The 18,815-nt window shown below is 24.6% G+C and overlaps 1 protein-coding gene across 1 annotated transcript in view; it reads left to right on the forward strand.

Moving 5' to 3' along the window:
* The window catches only part of LOC145241294 (uncharacterized), a 64,375-nt gene that overhangs the window by 36,977 nt on the left and 8,583 nt on the right, over nucleotides 1-18,815 (forward strand). Inside the window, exons 6-9 of the mRNA XM_080104040.1 lie at nucleotides 8,078-8,225; nucleotides 10,697-10,806; nucleotides 12,118-12,268; nucleotides 15,126-15,238. Coding sequence (XP_079960166.1) covers nucleotides 8,078-8,225; nucleotides 10,697-10,806; nucleotides 12,118-12,268; nucleotides 15,126-15,238 — 522 coding nt within the window. The remainder of the gene's footprint in view (nucleotides 1-8,077; nucleotides 8,226-10,696; nucleotides 10,807-12,117; nucleotides 12,269-15,125; nucleotides 15,239-18,815) is intronic.

Here is an 18,815-nt window from a genome sequence, read left to right on the forward strand (position 1 = left end):
ATTTATTTTATTATCTTATTAATTTTATTATTTATTTATTTTATTATTTTATTTATTTTATTATTTTATCTATTTTAGTATTTTATTTATTTTAGTATTTTATTTATTTTATTATTTTATTATGTTATTTATTTTATTATTTTATTATTTTATTTATTTTATTTATTTTATTATTTTATTTGTTTTAGTATTTTATTCATTTTATTATTTAATTCATTTTATTATTTTATTCATTTTAGTATTTTATTCATTTTAGTATTTTATTTATTTTAGTATTTTATTTATTTTAGTATTTTATTTATTTTATCATTTCATTTATTTTATTATTTTATTTATTTTATTATTTTATTTTTTTATTATTTTATTTATTTTATTATTTTATTTATTTTATTATTTTATTTATTTTATTATTTTATTTATTATCTTATTTTATTTATTTTATTATTTTATTATTTTATTTATTTTACTACTTTATTTATTTTATTATTCTATTTATTTTATTGTTTTATTTATTTCATAATTTTATTATTTTATTATTTTATTAGTTTTAGTATTTTATTTATTTTATTATCTTATTAATTTTATTATTTTATTATTTTATTTATTTTATTATTTTATCTATTTTAGTATTTTATTTATTTTATTATTTTATTATGTTATTTATTTTATTATTTTATTTATTTTATTATTTTATTATTTTATTATTTTATTTGTTTTAGTATTTTATTCATTTTATTATTTAATTTATTTTATTATTTTATTCATTTTAGTATTTTATTTATTTTAGTATAAAATTTATTTTAGTATTTTATTTATTTGATCATTTCATTTATTTTATTATGTTATTTATTTTATTATTTTATTTATTTTATTATTTTATTATTATTTTTTTAGTATTTTATTTATTTTATTATTTTTTTATTTTATTATTTTATTCATTTTATTATTTTATTTAGTTTCTTATTTTATTTATTTTATTATTTTATTTATTTTATTATTTTATTATTTTATTTATTTTAGTATTTTATTATTTTATTTATTTTAGTATTTTATTTATTTTATTATTTAATTCATTTTATTATTTTATTCATTTTAGTATTGTATTTTTTTTAGTATTTTATTTATATATTATCTTATTAATTTTATTATTTTATTTATTTTATTATTTTATTTATTTTATTATTTTATTTATTTTAGCATTTTATTTATTTTAGTATTTTATTTATTTTATTATTTTAATATTTTATTTATTTTTTAATTTTATTTATTTTTTATTTTATTATTTTATTTATTTTATTATTTTATTATTTTATTTATTTTATTATTTTATGTATTTATTATTTTATTAATTTTATTATTTTATTTACTTTATTATTTTATTTATTTTATGATTTTATAATTTTATTTATTTTATTATTTTATTTACTTTACTATTTTATTTATTTTATTATTTTATTATTTTATTTACTTCATTATTTTGTTTATTTTATTATTTTATTTATTTTTTCATTTTATTTATTTTATTATTTTAAAATGATAATAATAAAATATAATAATAAAATGATAATAAAATATAATAATAAAATGATAATAATAAAATATAATAATAAAATGATAATAATAAAATATAATAATAAAATGATAATAAAATATAATAATACAATGATAATAAAAAATATAATAATAAAATGATAATAAAAAATATAATAATAAAATGATAATAAAATATAATAATAAAATGATAATAATAAAATATAATAATAAAATGATAATAATAAAATATAATAATAAAATGATAATAAAAAATAATAATAAAATGATAATAATAAAATATAATAATAAAATGATAATAAAAAATATAATAATAAAATGATAATAAAATATAATAATAAAATGATAATAATAAAATATAATAATAAAATGATAATAAAAAATATAATAATAAAATGATAATAAAATATAATAATAAAATGATAATAATAAAATATAATAATAAAATGATAATAATAAAATATAATAATAAAATGATAATAATAAAATATAATAATAAAATGATAATAATAAAATATAATAATGAAATGATAATAAAATATAATAATAAAATGATAATAATATAAAATATAATAATAAAATGATAATAAAATATAATAATAAAATGATAATAATAAAATATAATAATAAATGATAATAATAAAATATAATAATAAAATGATAATAATAAAATATAATAATTAAATGATAATAAAATATAATAATAAAATGATAATAATATAAAATATAATAATAAAATGATAATAAAATATAATAATAAAATGATAATAATAAAATATAATAATAAAATGATAATAATAAAATATAATAATAAAATGATAATAATAAAATATAATAATGAAATGATAATAAAATATAATAAAAAAATGATAATAATAAAATATAATAAAAAAATGATAATAATAAAATATAAAAATAAAATGATAATAATATAAAATATAATAATAAAATGATAATAATAATATATAATAATAAAATGATAATAACAAAATATAAAAATAAAATGATAATAATATAAAATATAATAATAAAATGATAATAATAAAAAATAATAAAAAAAATGATAATAATAAAATATAAAAATAAAATGATAATAATATAAAATATAATAATGAAATGATAATAAAATATAATAATAAAATATACTAATAAAATGATAATAATATAAAATATAATAATGAAATGATAATAAAATATAATAATAAAATGATAATAATAAAATATAATAATAAAATGATAATAATAAAATATAATAAAAAAATGATAATAATAAAATATAAAAATAAAATATAATAATGAAATGATAATAAAATATATTAATAAAATGATAATAATAAAATATAATAAAAAATGATAATTATAAAATATAAAAATAAAATGATAATAATATAAAATATAATAATAAAATGATAATAATAATATATAATAATAAAATGATAATAATAAAATATAAAAATAAAATGATAATAATATAAAATATAATAATAAAATGATAATAATAATATATAATAATAAAATGATAATAATAAAATATAAAAATAAAATGATAATAATATAAAATATAATAATAAAATGATAATAATAAAATATAAAAATAAAATGATAATAATATAAAATATAATAATAAAATGATAATAATAAAATATAAAAATAAAATGATAATAATATAAAATATAATAATGAAATGATAATAAAATATAATAATAAAATGATAATAATAAAATATAAAAATAAAATGATAATAATATAAAATATAATAATAAAATGATAATAAAATATAATAAAAAAATGATAATAATAAAATATAAAAATAAAATAATAATAATATAAAATATAATAATGAAATGATAATAAAATATAATAATAAAATGATAATAATAAAATATAATAAAAAAATGATAATAATAAAATATAAAAATAATATGATAATAATATAAAATATAATAATAAAATGATAATAATAATATATAATAATAAAATGATAATAATATAAAATATAATAATAAAATGATAATAATAATATATAATAATAAAATGATAATAATAAAATATAATAATAAAATAATAATAAAAAAATAATAAAAAAATGATAATAATAAAATGTAATAATAAAATGATAATAAAAAATAATAAAATAATGATAATAATAAAATATAATAATAAAATGATAATAATAAAATATAATAATAAAATAATAATAAAAAATAATGAAACAATGATAATAATAAAAAAAATAAAAAAAATGATGATAATAATAAAATGTAATAATTAAACATTAATAAAAAATAATAATAATAAAATATAATAAAAAATGATAATAATAAAATATAATAATAAAATGATAATAAAAATATAATAATAAAATGATAATAATAAATATAATAATAAAATAATAATAAAAAATAATGAAATAATCATAATAATGAAAAATAATAAAAAAAATGAAATAATAAAATGATATTAAAAAATAATAAAATAATGATAATAATAAAAAATAATAAAAAAATTATAATAGTAAAATATAATAATAAAATTCTAATAATAAAATATAATAATAAAATAATAATAAAAATAATAAAATAATGATAATAATAAAATATAAAAATAAAATAATAATAAAAAATAATAAAATAATGATAATGATAAAATATAATAATAAAATGATAATAATAAAATATAATAATAAAATAATAATAAAAATTATAAAATAATGATAATAATAAAATATAATAATAAAATGATAATAAAAATAATAAAATAATGATAATAATGAAATATAATAATAAAATGATAATAAAAAATAATAAAATAATGATAATGATAAAAAATAATAATAAAATGATGATAATAAAATATAATAATAAAATGATAAAAAAATAAAATAATGATAATAATAAAATATTATAATAAAATGATAATAATGAAATATAATAATGAAATAATAATAAGAAATAATAAAATAATGATAATAATAAAAATAATAAAATAATGATAATAATAAAATAAAATAATAAAATGATAATAATAAAATATACTAATAAAATGATAATAATAAAATATAATAATAAAATAATAATAAAAATTATAAAATAATGATAATAATAATATATAATAATAAAATAATAATAAAAATAATAAAATAATGATAATAATAAAGTATAATAATAAAATGATAATAAAAAAAAATAAAATAATGATAAAAATAAAATATAATAATAAAATGATAATAATAAAATATAATAATGTTATACTAATGAAAAATAATAAAATAATGATAATAATAAAATAAAATAATAAAAATTAAATATACTAATTAAATGATAATAATAAAATATAATAATAAAATGATAATAATAAAATATAATAATAAAATGATAATAAAATATAATAATAAAATGATAATAATAAAATATAATAATAAAATAATAATAAAATATAATAATAAAATGATAATAATAAAATATAATAATAAAATGATAATAATAAAATATAATAATGAAATAATAATAAAAAATAATAAAATAATGATAACAATAAAATAAAATAATAATAAAATATAATAATAAAATGATAATAATAAAATATAATAATAAAATAATAATAAAATATAAGAATAAAATGATAATAATAAAATATAATAATAAAATGATAATAAAATATAATAATAAAATGATAATAATAAAATATAATAATAAAATGATAATAAAAAATATAATAATAAAATGATAATAAAAAATAATGAAATAATGATAATAATAAAAAATAATAAAAAAATGATAATAATAAAATATAATAATAAAATGATAATAAAAAATATAATAATAAAATGATAATAATAAATATAATAATAAAATAATAATAAAAAATAATGAAATAATGATAATAATAAAAAATAATAAAAAAATGAAATAATAAAATATAATAATAAAATGATAATAAAAAATAATAAAATAATGATAATAATAAAAAATAATAAAATAATGATAATAATAAAATATAATAATAAAATTGTAATAATAAAATATAATAATAAAATAATAATAAAAATAATAAAATAATGATAATAATAAAATATAATAATAAAATAATAATAAAAAATAATAAAATAATGATAATCATAAAATATAATAAAAAAATCATAATAATAAAATATAATAATAAAATGATAATAAAAAATAATAAAATAATGATAATAATAAAATATAATAATAAAATATAATAATAAAATGATATAAAATATAATAATAAAATGATAATAATAAAATATAATAATAAAATGATAATAATAAAATATAATAATAAAATGATAATAAAAAATATAATAATAAAATGATAATAAAAAATATAATAATAAAATGATAATAATAAAAAATAATAAAAAATGATAATAATAAAATATAATAATAAAATGATAATAATAAAATATAATAATAAAATGGTAATAATAAAATATAATAATAAAATGATAATAATAAAATATAATAATAAAATGATAATAATAAAATATAATAATGAAATAATAATAAAAAATAATAAAATAAGGATAATAATAAAAAATAATAAAATAATGATAATAATAAAATAAAATAATAAAATGATAATAATAAAATATAATAATAAAATGATAATAATAAAATATAATAATAAAATGATAATAATAAAATATAATAATAAAATGATAATAATAAAATATAATAATAAAATGATAATAATAAAATATAATAATAAAATGATAATAATAAAATAAAATAATAAAATGATAATAATAAAATGATAATAATAAAATATAATAATGAAATAATAATAAAAAATAATAAAATAATGATAATAATAAAATAAAATAATAAAATATAATAATAAAATGATAATAATAAAATATAATAATGAAATAATAATAAAAAATAATAAAATAATGATAATAATAAAAAATAATAAAATAATGATAATAATAAAATAAAATAATAAAATGATAATAATAAAATATACTAATAAAATGATAATAATAAAATATAATAATAAAATGATAATAAAATATAATGAAATAATGATAATAATAAAAAATAATAAAAAAATGATAATAATAAAATATAATAATAAAATAATAATAAAATATAATAATAAAATAATAATAAAAAATAATAAAATAATGATAATAATAAAATATAATAATAAAATGATAATAATAAAATATAATAATAAAATGATAATAAAATATAATAATAAAATGATAATAATAAAAAAAAAATGGGAAAAAACAGAACTTCATGTGATTGGCACTGTAACCTGCAATCACCTGAGTAACATTCATAGAAAGTAGTTTACGTTCAGCAGTTTGTAAGTTTCCTTCCCTTATTTTATTTTCTATTTTTCACTTTCCATGTGCAATGTTTTTTTTTGTTTTTGACAAAGGGAGAGATATTGCTGCTTTCTAGATCCAAATATATCCCTTTAACAGTTAGTATTAACTAGTTATTGACCGTGAAGTAGTATTCTTTTTTTTTTTACTCCTTATACCAAGTGGCTTCATGCCTTGCCTGGAGCGGTTTCCAATAGCAAATTAAATAAACAATGAAAGGCGTTTTTTTGTTATAATAGCAAAATTAAAAAAACTGAAATATTGAATCTCAAATAGAACCAATGGTATCTACTGATGTCAAATTTAATAACTAGGACTATGACAACAGCATATTATTTTCCTTGTTTTGATTCTCAGGTATATATCTGTTATGGCGTTAAATGGTAATAAACGAAAGGAACATAAGACTTTTAGGAAAACACATGTATTCACATATATTATAGGCAAAGCGAGTTGAGCAATACTATTCCTCAACGGTAGGGCGTTTGCACAGAACCTCCAGAATGTCAAGTCTCTGACTCTGGGCACCGGTCTCGTTACCGGAAGTGACGTCACCAGAGGAAGTGACGGCATGAGATAGCCCATTAATCCCATGGAGGGGCGTCTCCAACAATATCCATTATATCTTATATGTTTCTATGTAGAGTGATGTGGTTCTCGGTTGATTAATTGTGTCTGTGTCGGATATATACTCGAGAGTCAAAACAACGAAAAGAATATGCTGTTGTCATATCCTTATTAATAACATACCCAAAAATTACGAAAAACGATAAGATGGAAAATTAATTAATAATGAAAACAATTTTTGAACTAAATTTCACGTTTATACATAAAAATTCAGAATTAAGTCAGGGGAAGTAACTACAGTCTGTCTTGTTATAATTAATGGCGGATGTCACTGATTCATGAAGCTTTCAAAGTATATGTTGTTTATGTAATAATGCATCATGATAGTTAAGTAGATAACATTTTTTGGTTTTAGTTGAAATTGACATAAAAAGTAAATAGTTACCATTGATTTTAAAAAAATGAAAATTCATTTTAATTTGACTCTCGGATTTTACTATTGTAACGAAGAAGCACATAATAAAACAAAATGTCTGCGCAATCCGATAAGTAATGTATTTCTATGTATATTTCATTTTTTTTTAATACTTTTTATTGTTTTAGAGGAATACCTTATTGAATATGCATTTGAAGGGAGACCAACAACGATCAAATGTCCTCATAATTATGTAATTGATGTTCTTCACGCCAACTATTCAGATCCGATGCACGACTGCAAACCAAATGAAGTTGACACGCACATTAAAAAAAGGTCAGATATTTGCGATACTCAACATGTTCTCAAAAATGTTAAAACTGTTGGCACTATCTACGTGCATAGCAACATTACAATTAAATATTTTAGATTATTTGCATTTTTCGGACTACTATTCTCATCTCGGATGCTATTTATTCTCACAACGTTCCTGCCGTTGTAATCTCCGTTCGCCTACAGGTGTGTCTTATTAAAAAGTATCTTTACATCAAATTTGGAAACTTGTATGGAATTTGGAACGAGAACCATTTATTTAATCTACAATGGTAGCTAACTTCCGTTCTGTTTGAAATTCCATATAGATTCGGTCCTGGATATGACCTAAAACTATATCCGATGGTGAGGCCCCACCTTGCGGGCCTTGGGGAGTGTGGAGCCACCCTTTAATTGCCATTGCTCCTAGGTCATCTCTGACCCGGAGTGGTAGTACCTGTTAGGGTCCTAACTATGGGTTAAATAGAATCCAACTTAAAAAAAATATATACTCCATTAAAAATCGTTCCTCAAAATAACTAGATTCGGCATTAAATAACCTGAAAAAGGTTGATATGCCGTAAAACAAAAACAACCAACCAACCATACAGATTCCTGAGTTCGACATAAAGATTACCAAATTTGAAAAGACATACCTGGAGCAGGTCGGAGGTTACATCGGCCGAAACGTTGTAGGAATAATATCCAGCATGAGAGCAGTAGTCTGAATAATTGAAATAATATAAATTACCAATCTTTATCTCAAAAATGTTTAACCAAAACGAATCACATTGATCACTACATCCAAGAAATGGCTTAATCTGGATCCGATGTGTGAACCGTATTCGGGCCACCTTATAGGATTCCATTCTTCTTGATGGCTGGAAAATAGTTTAATGAAAAATAAAAATTAATCAATCAATAATCTCCGAACGTCCAACGAAAAATCCGAATACGTCTTTAGTATAAATTTAAAAAAAAAAGATAAAATAAAAGTAAAAAGGTTTCGAAAATGTTCAAAACAAAATTAATTTAAATTTACTTAAATTAACTCGAAAAAAAAAAAATCCAAATAGAATTCTCAAAAAAAAAAAAAAAAAAAATCCCCCAAAAACAAAAAAACAAACAAACTAAAAACAATTAACTAAAAAAAAGATCAAATTCAAAATGTGAAAACGCAATAAATTCGAAAATTAAAAAATATAAAAAAAAATAATAATAATAAAAAACATCAGAAAGTTGAAACTGCTATGAAACAACAATAATAATACAATGCTAACACCTCGAACTGTAAGAAAGTCAAAGTGATTCCCTTTGTAATTGAAAAGCTTCGGACTATAACAAAAGCCACTATAAATGGCTTAATAAGATTGACAAGACTTTTCCAATTTTGCAAAAGGTTTTTATGTTGGGAACAGCGATATTGTGTTAATACAGCTTGAATGTCTAAAGGCAAAGGAATTGACCTGATGTTCAAGAAAAAATATCCTAAAAACATCCAAAGGGTGAGACTACTATGATGATGATGATGGTGGTGGTGGTAGTAGTAGTAGTAGTAGTAAATTCTGATTTCGTTTATTAACATCTCTCTGGAAAATGATGGGATTCATTTCCAGAGGATTTCCCTCAATCCCGGCTCCAAAACAGGAGCTTCAAAGATCAAGAGTTTTCCTAAGGATGTTGATGGTACCTACAATAGCAGAGGTCTGAAGGCCGCCTAAAACATCGGGGATTTGTAGTTTTTTCAATTGTCCTTCCAGACGACTTGATACTACTCCTAGTGTACCTACTACGACCGGGATTATTTGTGTTTTAACCCCGTGTATACGCCTTATCTCCAAGGCCAATGGAGCATAATTGCTCCACTTCTCGTTCTCCTTCTCTCTCACATTCCTGTCCCAGGGTACTGAGAAGCCTACAATCTGCCAGTTTTTTGAGAGTTTGTCAATGACGACCAAATCCGGACGATTATTATTATTATTATTATTATTGTTGTTGTTGTTATAATAATAATAATAATAATAATAATAATAATAATAATAATAATAATAATAAACCCGCCTCTGTTCAGTCTTAAAAGGGAATGGATACCTCCTTTAAGGATGCTTACACATGTAACTGTGATGCAAGGGTTTTATAATCCCCAAGATCGGCACTGCTTGCATCCAGTAGCAAGGAGAAGTCCAGGACGATTGGAAACAATGCCGAGATAAGCAGAGAGCACATACAACACCTGGAAGTCCCAAATGCTCACCCATTTTAGTACTGATCAACATTGCTTAACTTCAGTGATCTAACAAGAACCGGTGTATCAATAATAATAATAATAATAATAATAATAATAATAAACAAAGAGAACTTAACTGCTAACTCAATACATAACAAGTACTGACCAAACGGGTAATGAGTGGTCTTGTAAAATCTAAAATTCCATCTAAAAATCCGATTTAAGGAATCACCTGATACCTTTTACTTTTCTCTTCATTTTTATAAAGGTGTTCATCTAAAAAACAATGCGTCATCAAAGGAACAACGTTTACAAAGTTTCCAAGTGGTTGCGGAAGTGATTTGACGGAACTGCAGATTTATTACAAATGTCTACATCGTAAGCATTTTCTTTTTCTTATTTCTGTTGTATGTAAAAGAAAAAAAATCAGAATTTAGTAATGAAAGTGTAGCAACTGTGCTACAAGCAGCAGTCACAGCCACCATTACAATTTTAGATCTATGCTTAATTTCTAAGCTCGGCATTGACTAGTGTAAGCATTTAACTTTCTTTCTAACTTGCCCAATCAGAGGCGATCGGGAGTTGATATAAGGGAGTGCCAACTAAACTTTAACAGCTTTGTCTGTTAGGTTATCATTATCATACTGACTCTCAGACATTGGCCAAGGAACCAGGCGACATTAGTGTACATTATTCTTTGAGTATCGCATTTCTGCGATTGAAATTCAATATAATTAAAACTTGCATTTACTCTAATTCTTACCTCTGCAGTGCGTGTGTTTTCTTATTAAAATTTGCAGCAATTGTACTCCTTGTTCAGGACTTATTTCTGAGTTATGTTTTTTTTTTACTTAGGAGTCATCACTTATCAAGGCCTGAAGGCCACTCAAGGATAAGGTTTACTGAATGTAAGATCGTTGTGTAATAATCGTTAATGATTTAAATTGGGTAGAATTTGATTATTTATGGGTATGGCTTAACAAGAATTTGTTTACATTGGACTTGAAGGCTACTTTGTTGTGTTCAATCGGGAAGCAGGCCAGTAGAACAGTGTTCTATAGGTAGGCAGTTCTGGGAAAGAAGCTTTGTTCATGAAATCTGCGTGCAGATTTAGGCAAAGATAAAGAGTGGAGGAAACCTTTTATAGTGGTTGTAGCTAGTCGAGTGCTTTTTTGTGAAAGTTTGGCACGGGGGAACCATAGATTGGAGTTCAGTCGACCACTTGCCATGAAAATAACGATATGTGTACTCTTTCTGTACTGCAGACCTTTCTTACGATCTAATTATTTTTTCCTAGAACAAATTAAATAATATTGCTATCAAACTGTGCAGTGTCTAGTCTATTCGTAATAAAACAATAAAACCATGCATCAACAGTAATGCACGATGAATAATAGTGATCCACAGACATAAAGAAAATTTGATATTCTCCACACGTATGCATTCAAATATGGTAAAGGTGAAATATATAATATCCTTACTGGATTCATCAAGTCGTATCATTTAAAAAGTACAAATGTAGTGTCTAAATGACATCATATACGGTGTCGTGCTAAATTCATTCCTTTCAACTTCTATCATAAAAATTGAGGTGCTTAAACTACATTTGGTTCTTGTCTCCTTGTTTGAGCTGCTTAAAAAAAAAAAAAAACACGAATTCGGGAAGATACTGTTTCTTTTCTTTTGCAGTCAAAGAAATCAGAAAATATACAGTTTTTGAAAATGGCCTGGTGGAATTATCGTGCTATCACTACAATCAAATTAAGGTCATTCAGGCAACTTTCGGCAAAAGTCAGAAGGGATGTGGAAGCGCCGATGCCATGACAAGGCTAAAAGAAGTGTAAGTGTCTCATTCAATTTGCTTTTCAACGAAGAAAATTAAAAATATTTATTTTTGAAATAATTTATTTTAAAATTTATTTTTAAAAATATTTATTTTTAATTTGTATTTTAAATATTGACCAATTTTTTATTGGGTTTATTTATGACTAGCAAGGAGACCCGGCATTGTTCGGGATTGAATGATGATCAATGAATGTTTCCAGATTCAAATACTTTATTGTCGTCGAAGTCATTGATTGCAGGCTCTAGTCAGGGACCCATCGCAGTGCACCAGTAGGAAGCTTCACAAGCGTTCTCACAGTGACATAATCCCCAATACATTATAATCTACATCGCACCGTAGACAACCTTCTGTTGATTTTATAAAATTATTTTTATATATAACAGCTTGAATTAAAGTTTAAAATGTAAAAGTCAAGTATCATGGTTCAATTGTGCTGTAAACAGAAACATTCATTTCAAACACACTTGTCTCATCAAAGAATCTACTGTTGATTTTTTACGCCAGACAATTCTGCTTGTGTGGTGATAAAACTTCTTAAATGCACTTGTCATGTAAGGCTGTATAAGGGTGTTAACTTTGATCAAAATTGGACTGCTTCTTCTTTAATAAAGTATTTCGATTATAAATTTTGATAATTATTGGATGTATTTTCATACAAAACCTGTCTAAGGACATTCCCAGGCACGTAAAGTATATTTGTGTGAAATTAAAAAAAAATAGCTCAGCCGTTTTGGAGTCCATAGGACCCCCCCCCTCATCACACACAGAAAAAGTGCCTTTTTAAATATAAGTAGAGACTAGGAGAAGGCAGGGGTACTTGGAATTGATTGATTTGGTTGTTTTGTTTTTTGACATATCAACCCTTTTTAGGTTATTTAATGCCGAATCCAGTGATTATGGAAAAAGTTTTTACACTTCAAGTTCTTCATATCTTCAAATATTTATTCATGGTGTTTAGTTTGCTTGTTTTGTTTTACAGTATATCAACTATTTCCAGGTTATTTAATACCGAATCCAATAATTTTGGAAAAAAAAAAAATGATGTTTAGTTGTTTATATTTTCAAATATTTATTTATAGTGTTTAGTTTGGTTGTTTTGTAGAGGATAAGTGTTTTTGTTTTACAGAATATGATTGAGTTTTGCAAAAGGAAAGGTTAAAAAAATAGCATCAATGTTTGGTGCATTTTGGGTCAGTGAAACTAGTAGCTTCAGAAAATTTGATCTGGTAGAACCAGACCGAACTGTGGGTTTCTTGAAATATTGAGTTTGGCTAGAATTAGGTAAGTGTTTAAGACATGGCTGCCATGTGTGAAATGGTGTTGTTATAATCTTACATATTATATTAATGATTGGACAATTCTAATATATTTCACGATTCTGATATAATTACTGATTCTGATACCCTAAAAGGTTCTAATTTTTCTGATTCCGATTAATCGTCTCAACACTAATATATAAACTCCTCAGCCTAACGTTCACAGGAAACATCAGTTGGAAAAATTACATTGAGAGCATTGCCAGGACCGCTGCGAAAAAGTTAGGTTCTCTCTACCGTGCTAGAAAGCTACTAATGCCCAAAAGTATCCTATACCTCTATAAGGCCACCATTCGCCCATGTATGAAGTATTGTTGTCATATTTGGGCTGGTGCATCTGCTACTAGTCTCTCACTCCTTGACAGGGTTCAAAAGAGAGTGACCAACCTAATAGGCCTGAACTGTCATCCAAGCTTCAGCCTCTATCCCATCGATGAAATGTAGCATCCCTCTGCCTGTTCTACAAGTATTTTATTGGTGAATGCTCCGACGAACTGCAAGCACTTGTACCCTTTCGACGTAAATACCCCCAACAAATCCGACAAGCAGCAAAGTTCCACCCCTTCACAGTTGAGATCCCTAGATGTAAAAGGTCTTTTACTCCAGTAGTTTCTTCCCCAGAACCGCTAGACTCTGGAATTCCCTTCCGGGTTCCTGCTTCCCCAACTGTACTGACATGCAGAAGTTCAACTGTACCATGAACCGACATCTTACTGCCCAACTCCCCATATACTACCCCTGTAGCTTATGTCCCTGATAGTAGCCCCCTACATCAAAGTGGCAATCTGCCTTATTTGGGGTGAAAATGTAATAAACAATATATATATATATATATATATATATATATATATATATATATTAGTATCGGGGGAGGAAGTGTTATCAAAACAAGACTTACATTCTTTTATTTTTTAATTTTTTTATTGTCATTTCATCCTCCCAAATTTGCAGGGATACTATTTAGGGAGTTGGGCAGCGAGATATTTGTTCACATTACACTTGAATTTCTGCATGTCAGTACAGTCAGGGAAACAGGGACCCAGGAGGGAATTCCAAAGTGCAGCAGTCCGTGGGGGAAAAAGCTATTTGAGTAGAAGGCTTTACAGCATCTACGGATCTTTACAGTGTAGGGGTGGGATTTTGCTGCTTATTGGGTTTGTCGAGGGTACTGTTGTTGAGGAGGTACTAGTGCCTGAAGTTCGTCAGAGCACTTACCATTGAAATACTTGTAAAACAAGCACAAGGATGCCAGGTTTCGGCGATGGATCAAAGGTTGGAGTTTAGTTGATAGTTCAGGACCTATTAGGTTGGTGACTGTTTTTTGAACCTTGTCTAAAAGCGAGAGAGTATTCAATTTTCTCCTAAACTAATTATCTCCCTTTGTTCATTATGACAATGAATTATCTCCCTTGTATTTTGAAACATCCGTATCTGATTGGCCAAGCCTGGAAAAAACATTTTCATTATTAAATACACATGTCGACTGTTCCCCTCTTTATTACGATTATCCGTTCTTGTCTTTGATTTCATTTCAGATGTGATGGGAAAAGAATCTGCTGTGGAACCGCAAATTCAAAATTGCTTGGCAACAGTACATGTGCTGAAAACAGTGCACAGAAACTAAGGGTCACTTACGAATGCACGGAACGTAAGAGACATTGTTTTTTTCAATTTTTTGTTGTTCGTGTGTTACGTTTTGAACGAATGAAATGAAATGAAATCAAATCAAATCTGAGAACATTTATTCGTTCTGTTATTTTACGCACCGTTTATCATTTATGTTGCTTCTCATTGTCGTTGCATTTCATGAGTTGTTGATCGTTTCATCAGTTTAGCTAGAGAAAGAAAACTTCTTTCACACAGAAAGATATACAGATACGTGCTTAAGAGTTTCTAAGGCTTTATCACATGCTTAGGAACAAAATTCTGCCCAACTGTCGATTGTTGGTTGTGTCATCACATGTATGGGTTAGCAGATAATACTAAATACTAAAGTCATCTACAGAGCCCACCAAACCTGTACACTTTATACTTTTACAGTTTTCTGCTTTCTGGACCGGTGCATTATCTTGCTGTCCAAAATTTGTTATTTTTTTTTTTACAAGGAAGTCACCACTTATCAAGGCCCAAAGCCCACTCGAGGATAAGGTTAAATGAATGTAAGGTGGTAATTTAGTAATCGTTAATGGTGCAGATTGAGTAGAATTTAGATTATTTAAAGTAACGGCTCAAAAAGAATTTGTTTAAATTGGACTTGAAGGCTACCATATTGTAATCAGCCAGGAAGCAGGTTAACAGAACAGAGTTCCACATGTGGGCAGTCCTAGGAAAGAAACTTTGTTCATGGAATCTGCGTTTAGATTTATGCACAGATAGAGAGTGGGGGAAATTGTTGATAGTGGTTGTAGCTAGTCGAGTGCTTTTGTGAAAGTTTGGAGCTCAGACAAAGTATTTGCCATGAAAATAACGATAGAGCAGAGACAGACTCACAACGTCTCTTCGGTTGGAAAAACTATGACATTCTCTCTACTGATGCTGGTCGTCATAGAAACTAGAACTACCTTTAAAAAATAGAGAAATTTTTGCTTATTTGATCCATGATGGTTCTGTTTAGGGTCACACAAGTTAATCCCATGAGGGACGGGATTCTTCACCCTGCATAGATGGTCATTCACCAAGAAGAGGCTATATTTTATATCTTGTACATCACATAGCGCTGAGATGCATGGAGATCAGTTGAGGATGTCACGATTATGCTATCTCGGAAATGTAACAGGGATTCCACTGGCACAAAAACATCTTGTTTTGTTACTGTAGTGACATGTAACTTGGTAGATATCCTTCATTTTTTTTTTTTTTTTTTTTATTACATTTTCACCTCAAACAAGGCACATTGCCACTTTGGTGTAGGGGGCTACTATCAGGGGCAGCAACTACTGGGGCAATATGTAGGGATTTGGGCAGCAAGATGTCGGTTCACGTTACACTTGAACTTCTGCATGTCAGTACAATTAGGGAAGCAGGAACCTGGAATGAAATTCCAGAGTCTAGCGGTTCTGGGGAAGAAACTACTGGAGTAGAAAGATCTTTTACATCTAGGGATCTCTACTGTGTGAGAGTGGGATTTAGCTGCCTGTCGGGTTTCTCGAGGGTGTCTACGTCGTGGGGGAACAAGTGTTTGCAGTTCGTCAGAGCATTCACCATTAAAATACTTGTAGAACAGGCAGAGGGATGCAACGTTTCGTCAATGGGACAGAGGCTGAAGCTTAGATGACAGTTCAGGGCCTATCAGATTGGCGACTCTCTTTTGAACCTTGTCTAGGAGCGAGAGACTAGTAGCAGATGCACCAGCCCAAATGTGACAACAATACTCCATATATGAGCGAATGGTGGCCTTATAGAGAATACTTTCAGGTGTCAGTAGTTTTCTAGCACGGTAGAGAGAACCTACCTTTTCCGCAGCGGCCCTGGCAATGTTTTCAATATAATTGTTCCAACTCATGTTTCCTGTGGACGTTAGGCCAAGCAGTTTGAAAGATGTACTCTCAGACAGGGAGTCACTGGCCATTGCTATTGTTGGCAGAGAAGGTTTCTTGTAATTATTGAAGGAAACCAGTTTAGTCTTGGCAGCATTGAATGTGACCATCCATTTATGTCCCCATTCCACTACGGATTGGAGGTTATCCTCTAGTGTTTTTGCCATTTCTTTAGATATGTGTTCAATTGTTCATTTATGAGTGAAGATAAATGTCGACAGTCTGAAACAGTAAGGAACTAGCGTATATTGTGTTGGAGAATGAAGAGACAAAGTTTGAAGCCATGCAAATATGTATCGTTGCACCAAACTGAAGCTGGCAGCAATAAAGATGACGATTTTGTTGAAACTATAAAAGCAGATTTTGTTGAGAGTTTTTTTATTCTTGTTTTTTTACCCACGTTAACCCCAAACAAGGCATATCACCTCTTGGACGTAAAGGGGCTACTATTTCGGACCATGCCTAGGAAAGATTAACAAGATGTTGGTTTACATTACATTTAAACGTCTGCATATCAGTACAGTCAGGGAAGCAAGTAGCAGGAAGGGAATTACAAAGTCTAGTTGTTCAAGGGAAGAAGTTATTAAAGTAGAAAGCTTTCTGGCATTTAGGGACCTTTACAGTGAAGGGGCGAGATTTTGTTCCTAAGCAAGTTTGTCGGGGATATGTATATTGAAAGGGTACAAGTGTAACGATTTCATCAGAGCTCATTCCATTAAAATATTTGTAAAAAAAACACAGAGATGCAACATTGCAGTGATTGGACAGAGGTTGGAGCTTAGTTGACTGATCAATATTTAATATTTATGTTAAAAATTGTCCCTAGTTAGTATTGCTTTTTTTTTGTTTGCATTTTAAAAAAATTTATTTTAAATAGACCCCTCTTCACTAGAGGAACTTACTTCTTACCGAGATCTCTAGCACTCCCTCTGCTTACAGGAAATGTACTATATCAAGGAGAAGCAAAAACAGGACCATACAGTGAAGTATGCAACGAGGCAGGCCACTCCTGTTCCACCCGGCATCTCCTTCCCATGCCTAATCTTTGACCATACCTGTGGGCCCAGGATTGGACTATTTAAACGTCAGCAAACTCACAAAAAGAAGATCGCCATCATTGGATAACGATGGACCCAGAAAACAGCAATTCTCCCCTCTGTGTCAGAAGCAAATGTAAGAACTAAAGGACAAAATAGGGGAAGCAAGAGTTACGCGGATGCCAAAAGTAAACCCAAGATCCATTTTCTACTTTATCGTTTAAATTAGTGTTTTAAATTATGTATATTTACCGCTTTCGATCAAGGGAAGAGTCTATTTGGCATATTTATGTGTGATGGTGTATGGAAGCGAAACTTGGCCAGTAAGGGTTGATGATATGTGTTGCATGGTGAAAAATGATATGAGAATGTAATGTTGGATGTGTACTGTGAAGCTTAAGGACAGACTTAAATCTGATGACCTCAGAGGAAAATTAAATATAGACAGTATAGGGAGATATGTGCAGAACAGGAAACTTTGACAAGAATGAATGTGAGAGAAAGAGGGATAAATCAAGACCTGGACAGAGATACATTAGTCTGGAAATCAATTTCTAAATGTCGTCCAAACATGCCAGCATGTAAAACGGATATTAAACCACACCAGTACCTATGTACCGGAGGGTTCAAACTCATTGGTTTAACGTTCACA

This window comes from Euprymna scolopes, chromosome 20 (assembly GCF_053919585.1).
Source record: "Euprymna scolopes isolate OS-2025 chromosome 20, ASM5391958v1, whole genome shotgun sequence".
NCBI lineage: Eukaryota > Metazoa > Mollusca > Cephalopoda > Sepiida > Sepiolidae > Euprymna > Euprymna scolopes.